Below are 25,760 nucleotides of genomic sequence, written 5' to 3'. Positions count from 1 at the left end.
ACAGGGCGGAGAGGTGTGATCGAGACCGATGCCCCGTGGCCCGGATGAGGTTCTGCATCTGGGTTAAGGGCTCAGGAGCAGCACCCTGTCAAGCTCGCGGTTCGGGGAGATTGAGGAGGAAACCTTGGGAATGTGGGAGTGGTGGACACGCCCGAAAACGCTGAGCCACCTCATCCGGCACTGCCGATGACCCCCATCCCCTGCCTCGGCATCTGCTGCTGCGCATGCTTACTCGGATTTCCCATGTCCTTCTCACCACCACATGCCACATGCCGGCATCCTGTGCCCATGCTGAGGCAAGTGACGCTCCAGCGGTTTGTTGGAAAATAAATTCATTACACCAATCCTGGTCTCATGAGAAGTAAAGTTACGTCCCTCCTCCGGTCGAGGACCCGAGCCTGGGCCTGGCACTGCCAGGACCGAGCCCTGCCCTTCGCGAGGGATGGCGTCGCCTCTGTGGGGTGCCTGGCCATGGCTGGCCTGCCAGCAGTGAAGGGTACTCATGCCTACCACTCGGCCCCATCGACTGGCGCAGCAGCCCAGGCCGAGCGAGTGGCGGAGCCCTCGGTACCCCTGACGAGGACGGACGCCTACGGCGCCATCTCTGTCGTGGAGGAGGAGAACGTCGACTTCGTTCCCACCAAGTATGAGAACATCGACGGACGGCGCATCGACGACGGGCGGTACACCGCCTTCGCAGATGAGATCAGCGGTGAGGCCTCTGATTGCGGAAGTTGCGATGCCTGATCTGGCTTGGCCGATAGGGGCCACCAGGGGCCTTGGGAGCTGCCTGTGCACAGGACTTCTCCACCTCATCTTCACTCTCATGCCCCCGTGCAGCCTTCATCCCCAAGTCCCGCCAGTACACCGACCCCGTGAGGACTTTTGCCTACGGGACGGATGCCAGTTTCTACCGCCTAAACCCCAAGATGGTCATCAAGGTAAGTAGGCCAATTGGGATGCCTGCTCTAGGGAGCGGGGCAGACCGCCACGCTGGCTCTCTGCGTCGTTTGCCTTGATGCATGGCATGTCATTCATCGTGCTGTGAAGGCCATTCTTTGGCCGATCCAGATTATGACACTTGCGTGGGTGTGTCGTCCAGGTGCATTCTGAGGAGGAGATACGGCGCCTGCTGCCCGTCGCCAAGAAGCACGGCGTTCCGGTGACCTTCAGAGCGGCGGGGACCTCTCTTTCCGGCCAGGCGCTGACTGACAGCGTGCTGCTGAAGATCAGCCACGTGGGCAAGAACTTTCGGAGCTTCAAAGTGCACGTGAGGCTTCGGAGGGTGGCGTGGGGGAGGGAGTGGGGATGACTCCCTGGCTGCACAGTGCTGGTCTGGGAGAGTTGAGAAAGGACTTCAAGGTGGCCCCATTGCAAACAGTGCGACTCCTGTTCTTTGGACCATGGCAGCCACAGCGAGGGGCGGTGCCCATGCATGGCCCCATACCCTTCTTGACGTCCATTCAACAGGATGCTGGTGGTGTCTCAGCTCTCATCACCCCCACTTGACCCTCCATTCATACATCGCCTCATGCACAGGGGGATGGCTCCTCCATCACGCTCCAGCCGGGGCTGATCGGGGGTGAGGTGAACCGCATCCTGGCCGCCTACAAGCAGAAGGGGGGCCATCCCATCCAATACAAGATCGGCCCCGACCCCTCCTCCATCGACAGCTGCATGATCGGCGGCATCCTGAACAACAACTCCTCCGGTATGTGCTGTGGCGTGTCCCAGAACACGTACAACACGCTCAAGGACATCCGTCTGGTGCTGGCCGACGGTACCGTGCTGGACACCGGGGACGAAGCCAGCCGCGCTGCGTTCCTCGAGGTGGGAACCTTCGGTGACATTGGAGTGCAGGGAGGTCATCAAGTATCTGGAAGGCCGCAGGGCTGGGACTCTGTGTGCCTCTGTATCAGGACAACAGGTTTGCTGATGGCATCAGGGAGGGCCAAGGGGAGGATGGATGGGCTGTTTGCATGGCCGAGCACCTTGAGGAGCCTGGGGCTGAGATTGCCTCTCCACATCCACACTTGCCCAGTCGCACGCCGACCTGGTCAAGGGGCTCCAGGCGCTGGTGAAGAGGGTGCAGTCTGATCGCCTGCTGGTCAGCCTCATCCGCCGCAAGTTTGCGATCAAGTGCACTACTGGCTACTCTTTGAATGCCCTGGTGAGAGACATTGGTGGGTGGTGCTTTCGTGTGCCATGGGAGCATGGCCAGGGTGGACGTACTGCCGCTTGTTGGGAGAGCGGAGGACAGTCAAAGTAGCGCTGATCACAGTACCCCAATGCTGGTTAGGATTGCAAAGAGGGTTTGAAAGGGTAGTATGGCTTCTGGCTCTCCATGCCATGCCCAGGCCAGTGCTTACCATGTCCCTGCCAAACGCTTGCCATACCCCCTCCCTCTGACTGTCAGGTTGACTTCCCTGTGGACGACCCCATCGAGATCATCAAGCGCCTCATGGTCGGCAGTGAGGGCACCCTGAGCTTTGTCTCCCAGGCCACCTACAATACCGTCCCCGAGTGGCCCTTCAAGGCGCGCTGCTGTTCGCTGCTTCCAGCGGCCTCTGATCTGGGATGGGCTGATCCATTGCTGCGGGGACACACCCCTGCTGTTGCTGGCCGGAACACGCTTTTTGACAGTGTCACAGAGCTTCCCTGTGTGTTTCGCTCCTCCTCTGGCATCCCTCTTGCGGGCTTTCTGACGGCATTGGTGCCATTGCGACTGCATGTCATCGTTCTTGGGGGTTGCAGGTCGAACTCCCTCCCCCTCTCATGCCCCGGCCCCCCACACACTCACACCCCCTCCCCCCCATCCACCCGCCCCCGCCAGGCCAGCGCCTTCCTCATGTTCCCCACCATCGAGGCAGCATGCGTGGCGGCGGCGGTCCTGCGCCGCGAGACGGCGGTGGACGCGGTGGAGCTCTTCGACCGCCCCTCCATCCGCGAGTTCGAGTGCAACGAGGCGGTGGCCAAGCTGACGCCCGACATCCTGGGCGCCGATGGTGGCGCCGCCGCGCTGCTGGTGGAGTGCCGGGGGCAGACGCACGACGCGCTGCACGCCCGCATCCGCGAGATCCAGTGTGCGCTGAAGCGCGCGGAGCTGCCCTTTGGCGCCAAGGCCGACGCGCCCATGCAGGTCACCGACTACGAGTTCTGGGAGGACCCGGCCAAGTACAACGTCTACTGGGATGTGCGCAAGGGGCTCATCCCCATCGTGGGCGGCGCAAGAGAGCCGGGCACCACCATGCTGCTGGAGGACGTGGCCTGCCCTGTGGACAACCTGGCGGCCATGACGCGCGACCTGATAGACATGTTCCAGCGCTGGGGCTACGACGACGCCTACACCTTTGGGCACGCGCTGGAGGGCAACCTGCACCTCGTCTTTTCGCAGGTGGGTGATCGGGTGTGTGTGGGGGTGGGGTGGGGTGGGGGGCGGGGGCGGGGGATTGGATCTCCGTCCGTTGATTGATGTCCGACCCGACCCGACCCGACCCAACCTGATCCCAACCTGACCCAACCCGTCCTGCCTGTTGCGCAGGGTTTCCGCACGCCCGAGGAGGTCCAGCGCTTCTCGGACCTGATGGACGAGATGTGCGACATCGTGGCCAACAAGCACAGCGGCAGCCTGAAGGGGGAGCATGGCACCGGGCGCAACATGGCGCCCTACGTGGAGATGGAGTGGGGTGAGCCAGAAAAAAAGGGGTGGGAGGGGGGGGGAAGGGTTTGACATTGAGAGTGAGCCTAGCATCCGCTTTTAAGATGTCGGGAGTTTTAAGTACAGGGGATGGGGATTGTAGAATGCATCGAGGACACAGCAATGCAAATGAGGTTCAGATGGCAGAGCGTTCTTTGCTATTCGTGTTCTCCCTTTCCAAGGAATAGAAAGAGTCACCTGGCTCCTCAACGTCCACGCCGTGCAGGCACCAAGGCCACGGAGCTCATGTGGGAGCTGAAGGCCCTGTTTGATCCCGACAACATCCTGAACCCAGGCGTCATCCTGAACAAGGTGAGCATTGTTGGTGGGAAGGGGCTCAGGGGAAGCATGAGCTAGCTGGTTTTAGTCCCATGCCAATGTCAGGAGGGCAGTTGAATGCAGCACCTGGCACAGACTGCCGCCCCAGAGGATCGAGATGACTATTGCAAACTCACGGGAATTGCTTCCCGTGCATTTGAAGTGTTGCATGCCTGCCTGACGAGGAAGGGCCATTGTGCCATACTTGCCCTCCTCACACACTTCTGCCCCCCCCCCCCCCCCCCCCCCCCCCCCCCCCACCCTCATTCCCTCTCTGGTCCCCCCGCATCAACCACAGGACCCTCACATCCACCTGAAGAACCTGAAGCCCTCCCCGCCGGTGAACCCTCTGGTCAATCACTGCATCGAGTGCGGCTTCTGCGAGTCCAACTGCCCCAGCCGCGACCTGACGCTGACGCCCCGCCAGCGCATTGCTGTCTGGAAGGAGATCTTCAGGCTGGAGAACCTGGAGCTGCTGACCGACGAGCAGACGCACCGGTGAGGATGAGGATGAGAGGAAGGTTATTGTTGGACTTGCAGACCCAGGAGGGTCGGAGATTTGCTGTGACTCCTTGAAAGCAGCGACACAGAATGTTCCTCTGCCCAGAAACCCACCAAGTACAACATCCTTCTCTTCATCCGCCTCCAGTCTGAAGGAGATGAAGACCATCTACGAGTACGACGGCAAGGACACCTGCGCCGCCGACGGCATGTGCAAGGAGAAGTGCCCCGTGAAGATCAACACCGGGGCGCTGATCAAGGAGATCCGGGCGCACGAGATGCAGGATGAGCACCCGCGCTACGATGCCGTTGCTGGGGTGAGGCGGGGATGCAGGCGCAGGAGGGGGGATGCTGAGGCCCAGTACCGGAGTGGTGGATCCTCTGAATAGACCCTTTCCTTGATGTTTTCCGCCATCGCTGACTCGCCCCCCCTTCACTCCCCCTCATCAGGTGCTGGCGCGGCGGTTTGGGTCCCTGGCCTGGACGATGCGGCAGGTGCTGGGCCTGGCTGACGTGGCGCACGGCGTGCTCGGTCCCTCTTTCCTCCAGAGCGTCACAGGCCTGCTGAACCGGTGGTCGGGGCGGCTCGTGCCCGAATGGAACCCCTACATGCCCAAGGTGCGGGTCGTTTGGTGACTGTTCGGAGGGATGTGTCGGCTTACAAAAATGATGTCCCCAGTATTGCAGTGTTGGCGTGTGTCAACGAGCACACTAGCGTGGCCGGAGAAGTTTGCATCCGCCGGGCTCCGCTCTTCAGTCATCCTACTTCTGTGACCGCCTCCCTTACTACCTCCCCATCTCCTAAGCCCCCCCTTCCCCTTCGCAGCGCGCGGCCAACGTGGACATGTCCCCCGCCCAGCCTGAGCAGCTGGTCACCGACCGTGGCATCCCCCGCAAGGTGGTCTACCTGCCCGCCTGCGTGACGCGGATCATGGGTCCGGCGCGCGGCGACGACCAGCAGGGTGAGTGGATACCTGGCTTCTGACGAAGGGGTGGGGCTTGGCGGGTCTGGACGTGCATGGCGTGGTGGGGATTGCCCTGTGAGCCACTCCGGGTCTAGATGTCATGGGATAGAGGCAATCCATGGACATGACCAACACCATGTGGCAAAGTGGTGCACTTCTTTGGGAATGGTTCCAACTCCTCACAAACATCTCGACACCTCCCACCTGACACATACCCACAGACTCTGTGCACGAGAAGATGCTGTCTCTGTTCAACAAGGCCGACTACGAGGTGGTGTACCCCGAGGGCTTCTCTGGCAGCTGCTGCGGCATGATGTTCAACACCCGTGGCTTCAACCATGTGGCTGATGGCCTGGCCAACGACCTTGAGGAGTCGCTCGTGAAGGCTTCTGGTGAGTGGTTTTGGATGGAGTGGAGGCAGGATGCATGTCAGCTGCAGGCATGTGTAGTCACGAGTGTTTGGCTGGGCCTGGGAGAGTGAATGCCTTCAAACAATGGAGGAAACCGAAAGTCTTGATGCCATCCTGGTCTCACTCCTCCTCACACGACATCCCATCACCCTGAATCAATTCGCAGAGGGCGGCAAGTACCCGATTGTTGTGGACACCTCCCCCTGCCTTGCCAACATCAAGGGCCACCTGAAGAACAAGGATCTGAGGTGGGTCATGACAGAAGAGATGCATCCTGCCAATGTCTCGTCTGCAGAAGAAGGTTATGTCAGGTGGTTTGAGATTGCCAAGCACTCTCTGGCGACGCTGTCCCCCCTACCCTCCCTGGCACTCAACCCTGCCATCCTCCTCCCTACCATGTCCAGGTTTGCACTGTACGAGCCTGTGGAATTCATCTCCACCTTCCTCACCGACAAGCTGGAGTGGGAGCAGGTCAGGGAGAAGGTGGCCATCCACGTCCCCTGCTCCAGCAAGCAGATGGGGGTCTCCTCCCACTTCGCCAAGGTGCGCAGAGCGTGCAGACAAGGAGGGTGGATGTACAGAGCCAGGTCGTTGCATGGGCCACAACCATGTGTGAGGAGTTGCAGGGCTGGATACAAATGGTCTTGCATTCAGCTGGCAGGTGCAGGAAAGTGTGCTTCCTAACACAGATTGCACTGGTGGAACGGCTGCGCCTAGGACCCTCCTTTCACACACATGTGCGACAACCCCCCCCACCGCCTCACACATACACACACACACAACCTTTGACCCAGGTGGCATCCAAGTGCGCCGGCAGTGTCGTGGACTCCAACATCCCGTGCTGCGGCATGGCCGGCGACCGCGGGATGCGGCTGCCGGAGCTGACTGGCTCCTCCCTGCAGCACCTGGGTGTGGACGGCTGCTCCGACGGCTACTCCACCAGCCGCACCTGCGAGATCGCGCTGAGCAAGCAGGCCGGCTTCAATTTCAGGGGACTGGTGTACCTCGTGGACGAGGCCACCCGGCCCAAGGCGCGATCCAGCTCAGACACGGCGGCGGGTGGCCGCTGAGTGGGCATGCGGTATGCCCTTCTCAGACCCGCCCCACACAAGCTGTGGACGTAGAGGGGTCGATTTCCTCCACGTATGGCTGCAGGGGCAAGGATTTTTGTGTATCCTACTGAGATTGACCCCAACAGAGTCGGCCTGCAGGCCAGCAAGCGTCGCACGCTGCTTGCCGTGCGGCTGACGTAGAGAACGATGAAGACTGATCCGAAAGACAAGCGGTCCTCAGATCATGGCATTCCTCGCCTTGCATCACCGTTGTGTCCCCAGATTATGCCTGTGACTGTATCGCTTTTGTAACGCGCCAAGCAACCCGTCATAGGCAACCTGCTTGGTGTCGGGGGTGAGAGTGCAAACTTGCAGAGTGGAGCAAGCTCCGCTGGAGTATGGAACAAACAACGGGAATGGTTACAGCGCCTGGAGATGAGGGTTCCCACCATGGCCCGATCAGTTGAAAATTCCAGCAAGCGGGGGACACTTGGGACGGCATCAATGTGTTCACAATATGGTACAGAAGGAGCACTCTATGGCTGCTCAGTGAGGAAGAACCCAGAAGCTCACGCAGGTATCATGTCTTCAGGATGCATCGCCACAGGGTCTCGCGCCTTCCCTTCCTCCTCAGCCAATGGTTCCAAAGCCTCCCCTTTGTCTTCAGATGCCAATCCAAGATCCTCCCCTTCCTCCTCGGCGGCCAGATCCGCATCCCCCTCGTCCACCTCAGCCCCCGGCCCAGCCTGGATCTCTTCCGCGCCATCAGCCTCCAGTATGCTCTGCGCCAGAGCCTCCATCTCTGCCCTCCTGGTCAGGCACGCTTTCTTCCAGCCGGGGTTCAGGCACGCAGCGCAGACCCCACACTTCTGGATGGACCTGATGGTGGGGAAGAAGGACCGGCGCCGCTGACCAGGCCGTTCCGGCCTCACCTGCGGCGGCGCCTTGGGGCGGGGGGGTGCTGGCACGCGCGCCCGCGGCGACGTGAGCTGCACGCCGAGTGCTGCGGCCGCAAGGGGCCCATGCTTCTCGATCAGAGCCGCCAGCCTCGCCGCTCGATCTGCGGCTCTCTCCACGCTGTTCTTCCATTTGGTCTTGGTCTTCAGGCCCGACCCTGCCAGTAGCCACGTCGGGAGGGCCTCCGGGTTGCCTGCAGAGGAGGGCGCAGTTTTCGACGCATTCTTACAATCTATCATCGTAACAGTGCACAGCTAGGACGAGAGAGAATCGCAGTGCGCAGAATGAACGCCTTCCTGCCCCGCCGTTCCCCTCCATGCACCTGTCCCAGAGTCCCACGCCCGGAAGCAGACGTGGCCTCGTCCAAACATGCTCCTGACCTCCTCATACGCCATGCCCTGGCGGATGTGGTGTGAGTGCTGCGTACCACACGACAATCGAAGTTGAACTCATTTTAGCAGGGACCGCATAAGACACCCAGCCACTGTCCCTCACCTTGGCCATGTGGTGGATGGAGTGCCCGATGAATACAGGCACTGAGTCCCTGCCTTCAAGGTCACACAGTTCAATCTACAGGGAGACGGGGTGTGGGAGGGAAGGGCTGGGAGCAGAGAGTGCTGTCCCCATAATCACCCTCGGCCTGGTAGGAGCCCCTCCCCGGTTTGCAGCGAGACAAGGACCGCATGGGCATGTCATAGACATGGCGTTTGCAAGAACCATTACCATAATCCACACTCCCTCGGGCTACCTCTACGGGGTTGGTGACCGTGCTGTGGTCTGCAAATACCTCGTTGACCTGAAAGTAGGTCCCATTCAGCGGGAACCTGCCCAGGAGGGCCGTCGACGCTGGGAGGAGGACGATGCCACGGCAGTGGGTGGCAGGCGAGCAGGCTGCCTCCTTGGATGCCAGTATGGTGCCCGGTGAGGCACCGTCTGAGGCTTCTTCCAAGCATGCAGCACATCTGTCGACCTGGTCGACAGAGTCGTCGGCCGCCAGGCTTGTGTCTGCAGTTAGCACTGCGTCAGTCTCCACCCCTGCATGGACCTCCAGCCCCTGCTCGGCTGCCAAGCTCATAGGATTCTCCAGGTGAGCATCAACCTCCATGTCTACGTGGCTAACTGGCACCGGGGACGCTGCGCCCTCAGCCCCGGCCACTGGCGGCAGCACTTCGGGCTCGAACATCCTTGCCGCAGTCCTGCTCCCTTGCGCCGACACCTCACACGGCTCAGGAAGAAAGAGGGGAAGCTGCTCCCGGCGTTGGCTGCTGCCGTATCGGGCTAGGCGCGGCGGCAGCATGCCCCAGGGCACCGCCAAGCAGTGCAGGACGAGACGGGCGGGGTTCCGCACGCCCCCAAGAGCCTCATCATTGCTCCGCCCCAGCTCCGCCACGCTCTGGAAGCGGGGCCCAGCATCCTCCTTGCCGCAGCCCACCTGCTCCCCCACCGCGATATCAGGAGCGGGCACCATCTCCTCCTGCAGCACCTCCAGGGCCAGCTGTAGGGCCGAGAACACCTCATGAGCGTCCGGGTGGGAGCAGCGATCGGGGTGCACGTGGCGGGACAGCTGCCTGTACCGCTGGCGCCTGGCAAGGGGCTCGCTGTCCTCTGGCAGGCCAAGCAAAGCCCGCGCGAGCTGGCTGTTTTTTTGGATGGAGATTTGACGGTGGATGAACGCCCACGGACTCGATGGAAGGTGTGTATTCCATTGCAGGGCTGGCTGCAACTCATGCGTCTCACCTGATGTCCTCCTTCACAGGACCAAGGTCCCCTCCAGGCTCCTCATCCTCATCCTTGGGCAGAGCGGCTTGGCTGGCGACAGCCTCCAACAGCGCATGGGCGGGCTGGAGGAGGGTGCTGCACACGCCATGAACGGCATTGGAAGGTGGGCTGGGGAGGACGTTGTCTTGCAAAGACACCGGCGCCGGTCGCCGATCCTCCTTGGTCTGCGGAGTGGGGCTGATTTCGTCCCGCATGGATACCGACGCCGCCCCCTGCCCTTTCTCCACACATGGCGCAGGGGTGTCTGAATCATCAGCGTCCAAGTCTCCCAGTCTCTCTGGGGGACCCGCCAGTGGTCCTGCGCCGGAAGCAAAAGAATATGGGCACACCCACGCGACCTTGCAGCCAGCTGCAGGGAGGCGTGTGCCATGCCATCCAATGCCGGTGCTTGAATGGTGTGGAAGTCGCCGCCTCTCCCTTCGTACCTTGTGGGACGGAGTGCAAAATCATGGGCTCCAGTGACTCGGCATCCATGGACAGGTCCTCGGCCAGGCCGCCGAGAGGCGTCAGGTCAACAATCCCATCCGGCTCTCCGCCAGCCCCGCCCCGCCTGCTGCGCTTTCCTCGCTTGACTGAGCCCAGCACGGCATCGAGCCCCGCTCCCCGCTCCGGGTCCTGCTCTGCCTGCATGCGCTGCAGGCGCTGCACCTGCCTCCAGTGCAGCTTGTGCGCCGGCCTGGGCCTGGGTGGGGAGGCCTCCAGCTCCCCAGGCATGGCCAGCGACGCGCGGCGTATTGCGGGCTGCGGCCGTGCAGAGGCCTCCCGGTGCTTGTCCGGCGTGGGAGGAGCGAGCGCAAGACCCGCCGCCTGGGCCGCGGCCCTCCTGACTTTCTTCTCCGGGCCCCCGTTCAGGGCAAACTCGCAGGCGTCCCGCAGGGGGCAGGCAGAGCAGTTGGGACGGAGCTTGTTGCAAAACACCTTGCCCTGCACGGAGGCAGTGCAGGGGATGGGTGAGCCCGCAAGAGGTGGCCAGGTCGTCTGCTTTCCTGGATGCCCTCCCTCACTGGCCCTCACCAGGGTGATCATTTGGTAGTGCAGCTCGTAGAGCGTCTCCACATCAAAGCCGACCAGCCTGGGCGTGTGTAGATACTTCAAGTGGTTTGTATTCATTACCATAGGGCGATGGTGTGCGTGGGCGTCTGGGCCAAGGCTTTTGTACCTTGAACGCTCAGCAGCCCCTGCAATCCCCAGCCGGGATGCCTCTGCACTCCTCCGTGGATTCATACTCTGCATGGCCCGTCTTACCCACCTGCTGTGCAGATACTTGTGAACCTCTGGCTCGGGCGCATAGTCGTCCAAGGCCTCCACGGCATCCTCAGAGTCCAGGGGGATCCACCCAAGTCTGGCAGTGACGGGTAGGGAGGATGAGCTCGCCGCTGTGCTAATTCAGCTTCATTGTGCAAACTACCTAGACAGTAAATGCCTGCGTGAGTGTGATAGTCTTTCCCTGCCAACCCAGCTCACCTTGCTGCGATGCGGCCCACATTGACGTCAACAGGGAACTCCTTGTTTCGGAGGGTGAGCAGGACGATGCAAGCGACGCTCTTTCTTCCGAGACCTACAGGGGCCAGGAAGGGGCAACGTGGTGTTTTGAAGGTTGTGGGAGCCTCTGTGGACCCTGTGCAACTGGTTAGAGGTTCAAACATAGGATAAGGCAGGCAGCGCAGCTCCAGAATACCAGTCACTCGACTCAACCCACCATGAAGGGAGGAAAGGAAGTCATGCGCCTCCTTTGGTGGCAGGTCCCGCACCCACTCCAGGGATAGCAGCTCCTGGGCCTCCATGCCAGGGCAGGTTTCGTCCCAGGGATCAGGCACGGGTGTGCTCGTCAGCGTCATGATCGGCTCAGGGCGAGGGATGCCCTCCGCCTCGAGCTCGTCAGCGTCCGCCTCGAGGTCCAGTGGAAGCCCAGCCGGCAGGGCCTTCCCTGGATCTGTCCCTGCGTTGGCACCCTCCTGATCTGCTGCAACTGACAGAGGCTCAGGGCCAGGGCCCTGAGCCTCCTTCTTCACCGAAATATGGCCGACGCTCGCCCAGTCCTGGCCCTTGGAGCGCGCCCAGTTGACTCTCCGGATGTGGTTCAGGCAGTCGTGGATCCTGGCAGCCAGGAAGTTTTGCATCCCACGACCCTTGATGGCATCAGCCACCTGGATGGGGGAGGATACTCAGAGGTCGGGTCAGCATGGCGACTCATGCCAAGCATGTAATGTTTGGAAAGCCACGGAGAAAACACGGTCCGCCGCCACGACACCATGCCGTTCCATCCCACCTGGGCCTTGTCAGCGCAGCGCACCGCCTCCCAGTCCACCGAATCGGAGTGGTCGTGTCGTGCCAGGTCAGCGGCGGGTGGAAAGCGCGCAGCCATGATCATGAAGGCGCTGCTGGAGAGGTGGTCGGCCACGTTCTGGGTCAGGAAGGCGCCTATGACGGAGTCCAGGACGGAGCCGGACCAGAGGAAAGTACGGCGTCGATCCCCCAGCACAGCCCTGTGAAGTGGTCCAAGAAAGGGTGTAGGGGAGGTGGGAGGGTGTGCTGGATGAATTAATCAAGTTGAGACACTGTGTACCTTTGAATCTGGTGCAGGGGATGGGAACGCAAGGATAGGACAACGGGCAGGGGAAGAAAACCCGAATGACAGTCACTAAAAATACACAGACGAGCAGCAGGAGCAGCACCCAGTAGCAAAACCCTGGTCCGCATTTGTCCAGGGTCCAAATTCCCCCTTCACCACCCCACAAAAGAGCACCTCATGGCCTGCTGGAAAGTGGCAACCCTCTTGTGCCACAAGAGGATCTCGTCAGCGCCGTAGGCGACCATCGTCAGAGCGCCGTCGCGTAGGACATGCGCCCTCCTCTCTGCAACGATCGGATGGCAGTTTGAGCCAACGAATGCATGCAGCTGTTGCAGGCAGCTAAAGGGCGAATGGCAGGAGGAACCAGGGATTGCGAACGTGGTTGTAGCTGCTACCAAAAGAGTCAGTGCCGTCCCTTTCCCACTCACTTCTGGGTTGTCGGACGAGACTAGGGATGAGGAGGGGTGGGGAGGGCACCCCACCTCCATCAGCCAATCCTGTGTCCTCAATGTCAGGCAGGCCCAGCAGGGTGGAGACATCTGGGGGCGGAACATGGCTTGGTAGCGGGTTGCTAGCTTCCAGCTGGGGTGTGGCTGAGCGGGCAGGAACGGTCTGACTCATACCCTGAGGGAGTGCGTCCTCCGGATGAAAAGCACAGCAGCATCCGGAGATGAGCCCAGGGCCTCACTGCCGGCCTGACTGCAGGCTCCATGTGTGATCCTCCCCTCACCTGGGGCGACCGGGGGGGCCAGGGCTATTGATCCTGGGTCGGTTGGAGACTCAGGCAGGGGTCTGGTGTCGAGCAGACCCACCACTTCAGGCACCTCAGCCAGCCAGGAGATCATGTCGGCCAGCCTTTCATCCATTTGTGCACCAGCTGGACCGCCCTCTCCATCTGGGTCATAAGGGGGATCCTCCGGATCCCCCGCACCAACATCGGACGGTCTTGGGGTGCTGGGGCGGGAGGCACCCTCGGAGGGCGATGCGGCCCCCGCACCCCTCCAGCCCCACCCAGCCTTCCTCTGAGATATTCTCCTGCTGGGTTCGCGTTGCATTGGGTGCGAGTGTACGATGCACCCTGCCGCTGCCCTTGCCACTCTTGGCTAGGCATCGGGAGATGTGCCGGAACGTCCGGAAGAAAGTTTGGCTTTTCTTGTGGGAAGGTCGTTGAGAAGCCTGTGAAGCGTCAGATGTGGACTCTTCCCAGCGTTTGAGGCGGATTACAGACGTGCGAGGTGCGCATGTGGCAGCGCAGAGACAGAGTGGGATTCGGCAAGGTGTACACGTGAGGATCAAAATTGCCCAGTCTTCCAAGTGAAAGAATCCTGCCTCCCTCAGGGCGTCAAGGTGAACCCCTTGGCCTCGACCTCGGCCAGCAAGGCCTCGGTGTCAACACCCCAGCTCTGGCTGGCCTCCAGAACCTGCTGCCTGCTGACGACAGGGCCGGCACAGGGCTCGCCGGCCTCTTTGTCGTCCCCGAACGAATCACCTTCGTCATCCTCCTCGTCAGATCCGGAGGCCTCGGCGTCCAGCACGTCAAACACCGCACCCTCGCCATCCTCATCCTCACTCTCCTCCTCCAGATCGCTCTCCCCCTCGTCCTCGTCCCCGTCCTCCTCCTCATCGCTCCCTGGGTCGAAGCCGTCAGAGCCCGCGCCCGGCGCAGCCGCCGAGTTCCACCTCCAGCCGCCGCCCCCGGCGTTCACGGGAGGGGACGCGCCAGCCGCCTCGGCCCCCTGCTGCTCCTGTTTGAGGAGTGTCGGGGTACAGGAGGAGGGTGACTTAGCCTTGAGGATAAAAGCACGTTACACAGCTGAGATGTGTTCCTGTTCCGGCTGCATCAAGAGCCTAAGCGACACCTGGACGTGGACATCCTCAAAGATTCTGGGGCACATCCCACTCCCACACTTCATCCTCGTACCTGGACTGCTTGTGCAAATACGTCCCCCAGGCGTTCATGTGCATTGCCAGGGGAGAGCACCGCGAGGTAGATGGTCCCGAGGCCTGAGTTCTGGAGCAGGGTCCACAACTGGACCTGGGCCTCCCCGAGGAGACCAGAGCACAGCAGCACTCGCGTGCCGCCCCAGCCTCCGCCTGGAACGAAAGAGTCAGGGAGGGGCACCTCCCAGTCCGGCTCCTTCACGCTGCTCAGAGAAGATACCCGGCTGTCCAGGAGCTGGGGCGTGGCGGGTATGAGTGGCAAGTCTGATGCTGCTGCCTGGTCGAGCATCAGGCGCAGATGCGCCAGCTCCTCAGCAAGGAACCCCGCGGCGACCAGCATCTGCAAGAGTGCATGGGAGTTGCTGGTTGTGAGATGGATATTCACAGGGAAAGGCGGGGGGGTGCCGAGTGAAGCACCAGATCATGAGTTCTAAATGCGACGCTGGCCTTCCGGGCTCCCTTCCCGTGAAACCCTGGCCCGCCACTCGGCACTTCCTACCTGAGGTCCGAAAGCCTCCTCTGCGGGCTCTACGTCCTCATCGAAACCTTCGTCCCCAACGCTGGGCTCATCTTCTGCATCGTCGGGCCAGTCGTCCCACGCCTCCCGGTGGTGTGTGAAGTCGATTACTGGCTCAACGAGCGCCGCTCGCAGGCGACACGCCCGCCGTCCGCGCCTGTGCGCCCACGTCGTTTGCACGTCACTCCTGGGCCTGGGCAGAGCTGGGGCGGGGGCTCGATGCCCAGAGGGTGCCCGCTGGGCCAGGGACTGAGCCCGGGGGGCCGCAGCGCTGCAACCGCGCATCTCAGCTCGGGACCCCGCTCGGCAAGCCGGCAATTAATTTGGTTGGGTGCAGCAATGTGGGTGAGGGGTGAGGATTGTTGGAGGTGGCGCAGCGTGCCTCGCTGCTCTGGGAATCGTTCTGGGGCGCAAGTTTTTCGAGGCCCTGCATTATCCTCGTCCATGCAACAAGTGAATTGAGCGCCGCATGCACAGCACGGTAGGGCCGGAGATTTTCTGTTTGCATCGCCGACGAGTTTTCCATGCAGCACCGCCTCTCGGCCCCCCCCCCCACTCCCTGAGTGCACTCCCAGTCCTGATATTTCCGGAACCTTGTCGGGCATTGCAAGATTTGCATTTCACAGTGGGGACTGGGCCCCATCCCTGCCATCAGGCAGCACTCAAGCCGGACCCGGGGCCGGCCGGGTCTGCGCCGGCGGGCCTGGCCTCGCTGGGACTCGCATCGCCCGGCCCCGCCCCCACCGGCATGCCCAGGGCGGCCTTGAGGGCCTCCGCCTCCTGCCTCACGTTCCTGCTCCTCGCTTGGCCCTCGCGCAACGGGCGCGGCGGCGCGGCCTCGCGCGCCCCGCCGCCCCGCGCGTCCACGACCACCACGTTGCGCCGCGCGGCGTTCATGGACCTGATCCTGAACTCGCGCAGCTCGCCCGTGCGCTGCTGCGTGGCCCAGCTGGCGGCGTGGGCGGGGAGGAAGGCCACCAGGCCGCCCACGCCCACCGCGAAGCCGCCGTGCAGGGCGTTCAGCACGCGGCCGCGCACGGTGCGCCCCTCGCGGAAGCGTGCCTCCAGCTCCGCCCAGACCGAGGCCAGGCGCCGCTGCCCCGCAGCCGCCTGCCCGCTGACCAGGGGGCCGCCCTCGGGCGTCTCCACGTACTCCAGGTACACCTGCAGCACGTCGCCGGGCAGCACCGCGGCGGGCGAGGCGCGGGGGCCGGGCGCGCGCACCACGATGCTGTCGGGCGTGACGTCGGCGGGGGCCAGCGAGGCCATGCGCAGGCCGGTGTCCACCAGCAGGCGCTGGCGGTCCACGCTGACCACGCGCGCGCGGATGATGGACCCCTCCAGCTTCATGCTCGAGTTGTGCAGCCGGAAGAGCGCGCGCTCGTGCTGCAGTTTTGGTAGGGTGGGGGGGGAGCAGGGGAAGAGGGTGGGATGAAGGGCCGACGGGAAGATGAATCTACTGCAGGCCGGGCGGTCCAGGGGTTGTAGGGTTGGGGGGCATGGTAGCACTCCAAAGGAATCAAGCGCATCATCCCTGAGACGAAATCTGGCACTGCTGTGTCTGCCCCCCCGGTGCACCCTCAGGAGTGCACCACACCCTCGGCCAGACAACTGCTCCACCAGTCTCAGCAAATGCCCACTGAGTACATGCCACCCACCCTCGCACCTCGAGCTCGGAGGTGGAGGCCTCGTCGGCGGAGAGGGCGTGCTCCACCTTCATGCCCTGCACGGCTGCCAGGCGTCTGGCGTGGGCGGGGTCCTGCACCTGCGCGCTCGCGAGGCCCAAGGGGCCCACGGCAGCGGTGGAGTAGGCTCTGAGGCCCGGCACCCAGGCCAGCAGAGATCTGCACTGTCTGCAGGCCATGACGCCCCTGGCCAGCCCCAAAGTGCGGGCGTAGCCCTGAACCCCACGGGATTGGCGGAGAAAGGGACGTCTGCCGGCCCCAGTCGCCGCGCCGAATCGCACGGATGTAATTTATGAATGAATGGGTTGCAAAGGCTCTCTCCGGATCGCAAACACCGCATGCCCTGCTCGGGGGCCACGCAAACTGCATGTGCGCAGCACCCCTCCCCACTTCGCCCTGGGCGCGAAGTCGGAATGAGACCCATCGACAATGTTGTACCTCGGGCTGTCAATCGACGACTGTTGCACAACAGCCTCATCACCATTTTCAATAGCAGCACCTCGCAAAGTGACGACTGCGCAATGCTGGAATGGCGGAAGTGACAGAGGAGCACTCCATCCTCCGTGTGACTGACCCTGACCTCGCCGGGGCTCTGCGCGAATGCCTGGACACTGGTACCGAGGAGGATGTCAAGTCCGCCAAGATTGTGTTTGAAGGTACGATGATCATGTCTTCCTGGTATCGACGCATGCGTGCGTGGGCGATGGAGGGCCAATGAGAGCCTCGTCATGCACCTCCTGAAGCCTGCCCATCCCCCCCTTGCCGCCCGATCCTCCCACCGAGCCTCCCACTGGTCACTTCACCATGCAGACAGCGACCAGCATGGTTCCTTCGTGTTCAGGGGGAAGCCATACCCCCTCAAGGTGCTGAACCTGCCGTGTGTCGCGGAGACCTACAAGACCTACGACGACGTCAATCTGGTGAAGAGCGGCGACGTGGGCCAGGTGCTGGTGGTGGGGGACGCTGTGCCCCTGGAGGGCCCCCCCGGCGAGTCCCGCGACGGCATCACCCGCCCCATGCGCAATGCGCGGGAGCGCATCTTCAGGCAGGCGCTGGATGTGGAGCCGGAGATCGTGAGCAAGGTGGAGATGGACCTCCTCACCATCCTCGCTGTGAGTGGGGAAGGAGAAGGATGGGTTTGCAGATGCAGGTCTCAGGAGGCGGCGTTTGAGGGCCCAGACACTCAGGCTGAGTGTGCCGATTGTTCACAGGGGGGGAAGAGAAGGTGTTCTGCAGGGCTATGCCTGCCTGTCTGCCAGACGAGAGTGTGGGCCTGTGATGAATGTCAGCTGCAGCTGCAAACAGGCTACCATGGCCCACAGTGATGACCTGGAGAACTTGGTGCACACCGAGCATCCTGCCAGCAGGGAGCGCCTGTCCACATGCAGTCCTATTCTAGCTCTTGGTCTCATCCCTGACCTCCTCCTTTCCTTACAGGGCGGAGCCCCGCCAGGCATGCAGTTTGTAGACTATGAAGAGGTCTGGCAAGTAAACCCTGAGACGGGTGTGGGGGAGTGGGTCCCGGCCACAAAGCAAAAGGCCTGAAAAGCATTGTAGTGATACACTTGGGCACGTCAGGGTCATGTAATATAAGGATTGTTTCTGTGCCCACCATGGGGAGAAGAGAGAACAGTGTCAAACATACATTCAGAGAACAGCAAGGTGGTCGTGAATGTTACAATCAGAATGTGAAAGACCAGCTGGAGGTGCAGTGTGCCCAAAGCTCCAAAATGCCTCAGGTCCCCACGTCACTTGTGATGGCTGTCGCGCTGCATGGAGCGTGTCATTGGGAGAGCAAGGCTTCGTTATGATTGCCCGGAATGTGTTATGGACTCCATGTGCATGCTCCTTGAAATACAGCGCACTCACATGGTGGGGGTGGGTGACCAGTTTGGGGAAATCCCGGGCATCCTCCTTTTTCTCGTGCGTGTCCTTCACTGACGGCCCGGGCCGTCGCTCCATGGATTTGCGGTACACATCTGCCCTGTCCTTGTCGTTCTTGACGAACCGATTGAACATCTTCTTACGCTGGTCCAGGATGGACGCGAAGATGGCACCGGCACCCATGGTGGTGACCCGCCGCAGATGTTTTGGAGTCGTGACAAGATTGTTAATCGGATTGTCCTGCTCTTTAGAAAATTCAATGCTGTACGAAGCGGGCAAGGAGTCAGTAGCAGCACGAAACATCAGGACGCGCATCACGGAACACGCGCCGGTCTCAGGTCCTGCATAGAACGGAACCATCAGTCGGCAACTTCAGTCTGACCAAGAGCAGCTGTACCTCTGTGAGCTCTGATACCATTCTCTGTATGTACAGGAGAATTGGGTTGTTGTGCAAGGATTGTACATGGGCTTCAGAGGGTGGTGCAGCGGCAGAGAGAATATGGACAAGATTGATGCACCCATCCTCATCCCAGCCATCTCCGAGCACCAAACAATACAACAGGTCTAACAAACACTGCACCTAAGGAGTCCATATAGAATATACAGCAGGGACACTGCGACTCAAAATTGGGCAAAGCAGCGCGAGCAGTTGCCTTCACAGTCGCCCTCGCAATCGGTGATGGCCCCTAGCACTTTGGGTTTCCTCTTCACAGAGGACGCCAGCACGGAGCCCTTCATTCGGTACGCCTGCTTCAGCTTGTTGACGTTGTGCTGCATCAGATCAGGACTCAGCCCCAGCACCTGGGGGAAGTCCTTGACCACTTTCCCCTGATCTTCTGGAGCGGCAATACCGACCGACGAAAGGAACTCTAGTGCCTCTGCCAATCGCTGCACATCTGGGACTTCGTCCTGCTTGGCTCCCTGCCAGTATTTCTTCTTCTTGCCCCAGCCGAAAGCGGAGCCAATCGCCTTGTCGGCATCCTTACGCTCCAGTCCCAGGACCTCCAGAGCCTCGGCGCAGGCGTCCCATTGGGGCCTCACAGACTCAGGTACCTCTATTCGCTTGTCCGAGCCGCGAAGCAGTCCGCCACGAGCCCGGGAGCGGGGCCCAGGGCCGGCACAGCGGAAGGGGCGGGGGAGGGGGATGGCCACTACTCGCGCGGTAAACGCCGTGTGCATGGTGTACGCTCTGATGTGGCGATTATATGTGCCATGATATTACCATGTTCACGCTCTGTATCTGCAAAGAAGTCTGGTGGAACACCTTGTGGCAGAGGATCCTTCCCCCGCAGATCTGATCTGATGCCTTGTTGCATTGAGGAAGCGCAGCCTCTGCGCCGCAACTCAGTCGTAATAGCATTACATATAGTGGCCAATCTCATTGCAATTCAAGTTTGTAAGGTTGTTTGATGCCAGTTTGGAACAGCATCGGGGCAATGCAGCTGTGGTGAGGTCAGGGCACCTGCTGTGATTGGAAGTTCAGTTGTCGGCAAGGCCTTTGATGGAGTCAAGGCTGAATTATATATATTTATTGCCTGCGACGTGTTTCCAAATGTGCCGTTTTAGTGCTTCAGCATCGACCAGCGCCGAAGCTGTAAGCAGCTAGCAATGTCCTCTGCACACCAGCTCAATAAGAGCACTTGGCACCGGGATCACAACACGTTACAACCCCCCATTCCCTTGACTATCTTATGTCAGACTTTCAAACGCTGATGTGTCCGGCATGAGCGCCGAGAGGGAGGTGTGTTATGAGCCGCACAGCTGTGCTTTTTCATGCACCCGCCAAAGTGGCGGGACGGCGCTGGCGCCCCGAGATGTTGGGTGACATGTGCAAGGAACGGTTGCATGCGCTGGCAGATAGCAGCACGCTTCTCCAAGGGCACATTTATATATGGGAATATCTCGGTGCCCCCCTTCCAGCCCGCCGCTCGCCCCCGCTGCCGCCATGCCGCGGTCCTCACCTGCAGCCTGAACCTAGCGAGAGCCTGAGGGTAGCACCCAGGCTAAGTTCAAACAATTCCACCGTCTCGTCTCAGCATGGAGCTGGCTTCCCTGCGCAGTGCGCTGGATGAGGCGCCGGCCCACCCCTCCTCTCGGCCCACCGCACCCTCCATCCGGGGTGACGGCGCCTTCATCGCGGAGCTGCGGGCCAAGCACTCCCACTCCAGCCAGCCCGAGAGCCGACAGCTGCTAGCCATCGCCTCCGCCCTGCTGGAGGTGGTGCGGGAGGAGGGCCTGGACCCCACCCCCACCGCCCTCTTTGCCGCGGCCATGGCCTCGCTGGAGCGCCCCGACGTCGCCCGCTCCCCGCCCCTGCTGGCGGGCATGGCCACCCTCCTCAACTCCCTGCTCCCGCGCGTGCCCAACCCCGTGCTGCGCGCCAAGTTCGCGCCCGCCAGCGCGCTCCTGCGCGGCCTGCTGGCCGGCGCAGGGACCGACGCGCAGCTGGCCAGGCCCGCGCTGGGCGCGCTGTGCCAGGTGCTGGCCGCCGCCGACCCGGCTGACTGGCCGGCCGCGCTGCCCTCCTTTGGCTTGGTGCTGGCCGCCTGCGCCGACGCGCGGCCCAAGGTGCGCCGCCGCGCGCACGCGGGGCTGGAGGAGGTGCTGGCGGCGATGGGCGTGCGTCCCGCGACCCTGGCAGCCGCCAGCGACCTGGTGGCCGCCGAGGCCGAGCGCGTGCTGCTGGGGCCGGAGGCCGCCGCGCGCGCGGCCGCCGCCGCCGGGTCCAAGCGCCGCGCCGCGGCCGAGGAGGCCATTGTCGCCGCCACGGCGGCTGCGCTGCATGCGCTGGGGGCGCTGCAGCGCGTCGCACCGTTGCTGGCGCCGGAGGCCGCCGCGCGCGTGGCCGCCGCAGCCATCGCCCTCCTGCCCCTGCGCCAGCCGCTGCTGTCACGCCACGCCGCCTCTGTCGTCGTCGCGCTGCACAGCTGCCCCCCGGAGAGGGGCACCGGGGTCGCGGAAGTCGCCGCGCACCTGCGCGCCGTGCTGGCCTGCGAGCTCAGCGTGGCGGAGCGGCGGGACGTGGAGGGTGTGGCTGCCCGCGCCCAGCTTCTCGCCGTCTGCACGAAGCGGTGAGCGTGTCCACTGGGTGGGTGTCAGGGTGTCGTGGAGCTTGGAAGGCTGTCGTGAGAGTCTCTGGGGTGAGGAGTGCCCAAGGCATCACGGAACATCCATGCAGCACTCCATCCAGCCGCGCAACCTCCCACCCTCTCGCCCCCAGGCTGCACCGGCTGGAGACCATGGCCACACCTGGTACCCCCAGCACGGCCGTGCAGACCTGGGACCTCCTGCCCCGCGTCTTCCAGTACCTGCTCCCGCTGCTGGGCGCCGAGCTGGACAGCGTGCGCGGCGCGGCGGCAGACACGCTGGGCGGCCTGCTGGAGGCCTGCGTGGACGCCGCGGCGATCCGGGCCGCGGCCGAGGCCCCCGCGGCGGGGCGCCCGCGCGGCCTCCGCGCCCTGGTCTCCGCCTTGGAGTCGGCACTGTCGGCACACAGCGAGGCGGGCTGGCCGGGGGCGCTGGGCCTCTGCGCGCGCCTGTTCGCGGCGCTGGGGCGCGGGGGCGCGGAGGCCGCGGCGCCGCTGGTCGTGCGCGTCGCGGGGCTCTGCGACGGCGCGGACGAGGGCGCGGCGCCCGACGCGGCGCCCGCCGACGGGCCGCGCCTGGCCGCGCAGCAGTGTATGGCCGCCGCGCTGCGCACGCTGGGCCCGCGCGCTGTGCTGAGCGTCGCGCCGCTGGGCCTGCTGGAGGGGCTGCGCACCGGGGCGCAGGCGCGGACGTGGATGCTGCCGCTCCTGCGCCAGAATGGCGGCGCGGGGGAGCTGGGCTTCTGGGCCGAGCAGCTCCTGCCCACCGCGCAGGCCATCGGGAAGCGCGGAGCAGTGGCCACCAAGGGGTGCGTGGGTTGTGCGAGTGGACGGGGGGGAAGGGGGGGGAGGGGTGATGAGTGTGATTGGGGTGATGAGTGTGATGGGGGTGAAGCGGTTGGTGATGTGGGTCTCCCCCCATGAGGTCAGATCTTCAGGCAGGGACCTGGCAGGCTTCTTTCCAGTGCTTGGCAGGTGTGAGACTCCTGATTGGACCTGGAGGTTTGACTTGATGTCAAGCACAAGAACCCCCTGAATGGCCCCCTCGCCTTCAACCTCCTGTCCTCTCAATCAAATACACCCCAACCCACCCCCTCACACGCGCAGGAAGAAGGACAGGGAGGCGCAGCTGTGCGCGACCCTGGAGTCCCAGCTCTGGGCCTGCCTCCCAGCATTTGTCAGCTGGGCAGAGGATGGCGGCGCGGTGTGGAGGTGGGTGTTTTGGGGTGTTTGGGGTGGCACAATTGTATCAGTCTGGTTCAATCATTGTCCTTTGAGGGCTGGGGTGTCCATTGCAGCTCTTCTCGCACCGCTTCCCGATCCAACCACCCCCAAATTGGCCGATGACGATTCCAATGTTCGTTGTTGAGAACCGAAACCCAGATGTGGATTCTTACATTTTGTCACTACCACTGAGGCCGGGGGGAGGCGCTCCTGCTTGTGCATTGCTGCATTACGCTCTGTTTCCCCGCAACCAGATTGCCCTGCATTTCTGGCATCAGGGGCCAGGAGCCAATCTTGTTTTATCATTAGCCACCCCTGCCTACTATCCTACCCGGCGCAGGCAGCTGGAGAAACCCCTCCTGGAGGCCTTCCATCGCAACGAGCAGTACCGGAACATTGTATGCAACTCCTTCACCACACTGTGCAATGACATCAGCCGCGCATACTCTGCAGCAGGCCAACAGGTGAGGGTGTTGAAGGGAAGTTTGGAGGATGTGATGGATTGTCCAAGGAACGGAGCATGAGACATCGGTGCTCGCAGAGAAATGGCGCAAGCATGCTGAACCGCATCGAATCGTCAATTCCCCGTCTACAAGCCATCGCCCCTCCTCCTGATATTGCCGCAGCTGGGTCATGCCAACCCAGTGGCCGCTGCGGCCACACCCAGCGGTCACGATCAGGAGGGCCTGCTGATGGACGAGGAGGGCGCCGACAGCGCGATCCCCATCCCTGCCCACTACACCCTGGCGGCTGCCCAGGCGGGGCTGGCGGAGCTGCGCGCCGCCTCCGCGGCCTGGCTGCCCCAGCTGCTGGACGGCTTTCTGGCCGCGCCGCCGGCCCAGCGCGGAACCATGCAGGCCACGCTGGGCGCGCTGGCCTGCGCGGCCGACCCCGCCGCGGTGGCGCGCCTGTTCAAGACCGTGGCCCAGCAGCTGCTAAAGGAGGCGGCGGCGGCGGCAGCGACCGGCGCTGGTACGGCAACGGAGGCCGCCGCCGCTGCCCCCGACCCCGAGCGCCGCGCCTCGCTGCTGGAACTGGCGCTGGCGCTGGCTGGCGGGCTGGACGCGCGCGGCGTGGCCTCCCTGGTCAAGCTGGCGGCGCCCGCCGCGCTGGCGCGCGACCCGGCGCTGCAGAAGAAGGGGTACAAGGTGCTGGCCTACGTCTGCGAGCGCCGTGCCGACTACCTCGCCGAGCCCGGGCGCCGCGCGGCGCTGCTGGAGCTGATCGTCGGCGGCGGCGCCGGCGCGCTCAGCGCCGCGCGGCGCTATCGCCTGCGCGGCGTGCGATGGGCGGCGCTGGAGGCCATGCGCGCCGAGGCGCGCGGCGAGGCGCGTGCGGAGACCGTGTCTGCGCTGATCGGGGAGATTGTGCTGGCGCTGAAGGAGGGCAATGCCAAGACGCGCGCCGCGGCCTTCGACCTCCTCGTCGGCCTGGCCCACGCGCTGCAGGACGCCGGGGCATCGGCCGCACTTTCCACCGCCCCCGCCGCCGGGCCCCTAGCGGCCCTGGGCGGCGTGGGCACGCTGGTCACGGTGCTGCTGGGCGGGCTGGTGGGCGCGTCGCCGCACATGGTCTCCGCCTCGGTCATGGGCCTGGCGCGGCTGCTGCACGAGTTCAGCGCGGCGCTGCTGCATCTCGTCCCCGACCTCCTCCCCGCGGTGCTCATGCTCCTGCGCTCCCGCGCGCGCGAGGTGGTCAAGTCCGTGCTGGGCTTTGTCAAGGTGGTGGCCAGCCGCCTGCCCGTGGAGGAGCTGGTGCCCCGCCTGCCCGCCATCCTGGAGGGCTGCCTGCTGTGGGCCGAGGACTCCAAGAACAAGTTCAAACTCAAGGTGCGCATGATCCTGGAGCGCCTGGCCAGGCGCTGCGGCTACGAGGCGGTGGAGCCCGCCGTGCCCGCCGCCCACAAGGCGCTGCTGACCCACATTCGCAAGGCGCACGCGCGGCACGAGCGCGGCCGCCAGGGCGGCGACGGCGGCGACGGCGACGGCGCCTCGCGGGCGGACGCCCGCTCGCGCGCCTCGGGCCGCTCCGCCTGGGATGCGGGGCGCGTGTTCAGCGCGGGCGGGACCACGGTTGGCGGGGCGCCCAGCGCCTCCTCGCGCCGCGGCGGCGCCGAGGGAGGAGCGATCGCTCCATCACGCAGGCGCGGAGCAGCCGCCGCCGCCGACCCGCTGGACCTGCAGGACGCGGCGCGGGGCGAGAGCTCATGCGCTCCGCGGCCGTGTCGGCCGGTGGGCGCCGCGCGCGTGGCGGCGCGGACGACGACGGGGACGACGAGGACGACTTCCCGCGCGACGGCGGCGGGCGCATGGTCGTGCACGACCCCGAGGCCGGCGGCGCGGGCCGGAAGCGGCGCCGCGCCAGCGAGCACTTCGACTCCGACGACTCCGACTTCGAGGACCTGCGCGGCTTCAGCGGGCTGGACCTGGCGCTGAAGGGCGCGCAGTCCGTGGCGCGCGCGCCCTCGCTGGCCGCCAGCATCGGCGGGCGCAGCGCCGCCGCGCGGTCGGCCGGCGGCGCCTCCGCCAGGAGCGCGCGCGGGCGGGGCGCGGGCGGGGCGCGCCGCGCACAGCACACGGGCGAGCGCTTCAAGTCGGCCAAGGCGGGCGGGGACGTGAGCAAGGGGCGCACCGAGCCCTACGCCTACTGGCCCCTCGACCGGCGGCTGATGAATCGCCGGGCGCACAAGGCCAAGGGGGCCAAGCAGGGTCTGGACGCCGTGGTCAACGCGGGGCGGCGGGGCCCAAAGAGGACCAAGACGGCGCGCGACTGAGGAGGGGGTAGGAAGGCCTGGACCGGCTTGCGTCACGCAGGCAGCCCATCTCCGATCCCAATCCGGTGGCCAGAGCGGCCGGCTCAGCAAGGCGCCGGGAGACCCTGTAAGATATCTGTTCCGAGTGACACTGTGTGGTGTATACAAACACTCAATCCTGAGGCTCAGAGCACAAGGGGCCTTCGGCCTGCAGCAGGGGGTGACATGCCTGGACAGGCATGGCCCCGTCACGGCCAGAAGATACCCTCGCGCCCAAACATCTCTGGCTCGCAGAGCGCGGTCGCTCACGGCGAACCAGGGCCGTGCATGCCCTGTGTGACATTGCGTACCTATTCTTCACGCCGACCTCGTGATTTCTGCCTGTAATCCTATGCATTCCTGTGGTGCCTGAGACGCGCA

The 25,760-nt window shown here is 63.8% G+C and overlaps 6 protein-coding genes across 6 annotated transcripts; 3 read left to right on the top strand and 3 right to left on the bottom strand.

Moving 5' to 3' along the window:
- Positions 1-354: 354 nt before the first annotated feature.
- Positions 355-6,961, top strand: F751_4753 (Glycolate oxidase subunit GlcD; the record flags this gene model as incomplete). The annotated part of the gene is made up of 17 exons (XM_011400854.1): positions 355-712; positions 841-941; positions 1,103-1,270; positions 1,540-1,830; positions 2,042-2,170; positions 2,417-2,515; positions 2,834-3,394; positions 3,542-3,686; positions 3,924-4,009; positions 4,314-4,513; positions 4,665-4,833; positions 4,967-5,134; positions 5,343-5,478; positions 5,703-5,873; positions 6,058-6,139; positions 6,296-6,434; positions 6,686-6,961. The coding sequence occupies 17 exons, from the start codon at positions 355-357 to the stop codon at positions 6,959-6,961; spliced, it is 3,279 nt and encodes a 1,092-aa protein (XP_011399156.1).
- A 551-nt stretch (positions 6,962-7,512) lies between these two features.
- F751_4752 (Transcriptional activator DEMETER) lies at positions 7,513-12,496 on the bottom strand (the record flags this gene model as incomplete). The annotated part of the gene is made up of 12 exons (XM_011400853.1): positions 7,513-8,093; positions 8,223-8,298; positions 8,396-8,470; positions 8,649-8,746; positions 9,122-9,505; positions 10,105-10,603; positions 10,694-10,751; positions 10,929-11,021; positions 11,144-11,237; positions 11,379-11,826; positions 11,949-12,165; positions 12,426-12,496. The coding sequence occupies 12 exons, from the start codon at positions 12,494-12,496 to the stop codon at positions 7,513-7,515; spliced, it is 2,694 nt and encodes an 897-aa protein (XP_011399155.1).
- A 2,864-nt stretch (positions 12,497-15,360) lies between these two features.
- F751_4751 (30S ribosomal protein S1) lies at positions 15,361-16,573 on the bottom strand (the record flags this gene model as incomplete). The annotated part of the gene is made up of 3 exons (XM_011400852.1): positions 15,361-15,873; positions 15,937-16,095; positions 16,376-16,573. 3 exons carry the CDS (start codon positions 16,571-16,573, stop codon positions 15,361-15,363), a joined length of 870 nt encoding a protein of 289 aa, XP_011399154.1.
- Positions 16,574-16,923: 350 nt separating this feature from the next.
- Positions 16,924-17,939, top strand: F751_4750 (hypothetical protein; the record flags this gene model as incomplete). The annotated part of the gene is made up of 3 exons (XM_011400851.1): positions 16,924-17,050; positions 17,205-17,506; positions 17,832-17,939. The coding sequence occupies 3 exons, from the start codon at positions 16,924-16,926 to the stop codon at positions 17,937-17,939; spliced, it is 537 nt and encodes a 178-aa protein (XP_011399153.1).
- A 960-nt stretch (positions 17,940-18,899) lies between these two features.
- On the bottom strand, positions 18,900-19,457 carry F751_4749 (hypothetical protein; the record flags this gene model as incomplete). Its single annotated transcript, XM_011400850.1, has 1 exon — positions 18,900-19,457. The coding sequence occupies one exon, from the start codon at positions 19,455-19,457 to the stop codon at positions 18,900-18,902; it is 558 nt and encodes a 185-aa protein (XP_011399152.1).
- Positions 19,458-20,315: 858 nt separating this feature from the next.
- F751_4748 (RRP12-like protein) lies at positions 20,316-25,361 on the top strand (the record flags this gene model as incomplete). Its single annotated transcript, XM_011400849.1, has 9 exons — positions 20,316-20,954; positions 21,219-21,349; positions 21,499-21,667; positions 22,028-22,173; positions 22,472-22,576; positions 22,929-23,052; positions 23,215-23,673; positions 24,792-25,037; positions 25,161-25,361. The coding sequence occupies 9 exons, from the start codon at positions 20,316-20,318 to the stop codon at positions 25,359-25,361; spliced, it is 2,220 nt and encodes a 739-aa protein (XP_011399151.1).
- Between the last annotated feature and the right edge of the window lie 399 nt (positions 25,362-25,760).

The sequence above is a fragment of the Auxenochlorella protothecoides genome (genome assembly GCF_000733215.1).
Source record: "Auxenochlorella protothecoides strain 0710 unplaced genomic scaffold scaffold54, whole genome shotgun sequence".
Classification (NCBI taxonomy): domain Eukaryota; kingdom Viridiplantae; phylum Chlorophyta; class Trebouxiophyceae; order Chlorellales; family Chlorellaceae; genus Auxenochlorella; species Auxenochlorella protothecoides.
Note: the sequence above shows the minus strand (reverse complement) of the source record. Positions and strands in the feature narration are given on the sequence as shown.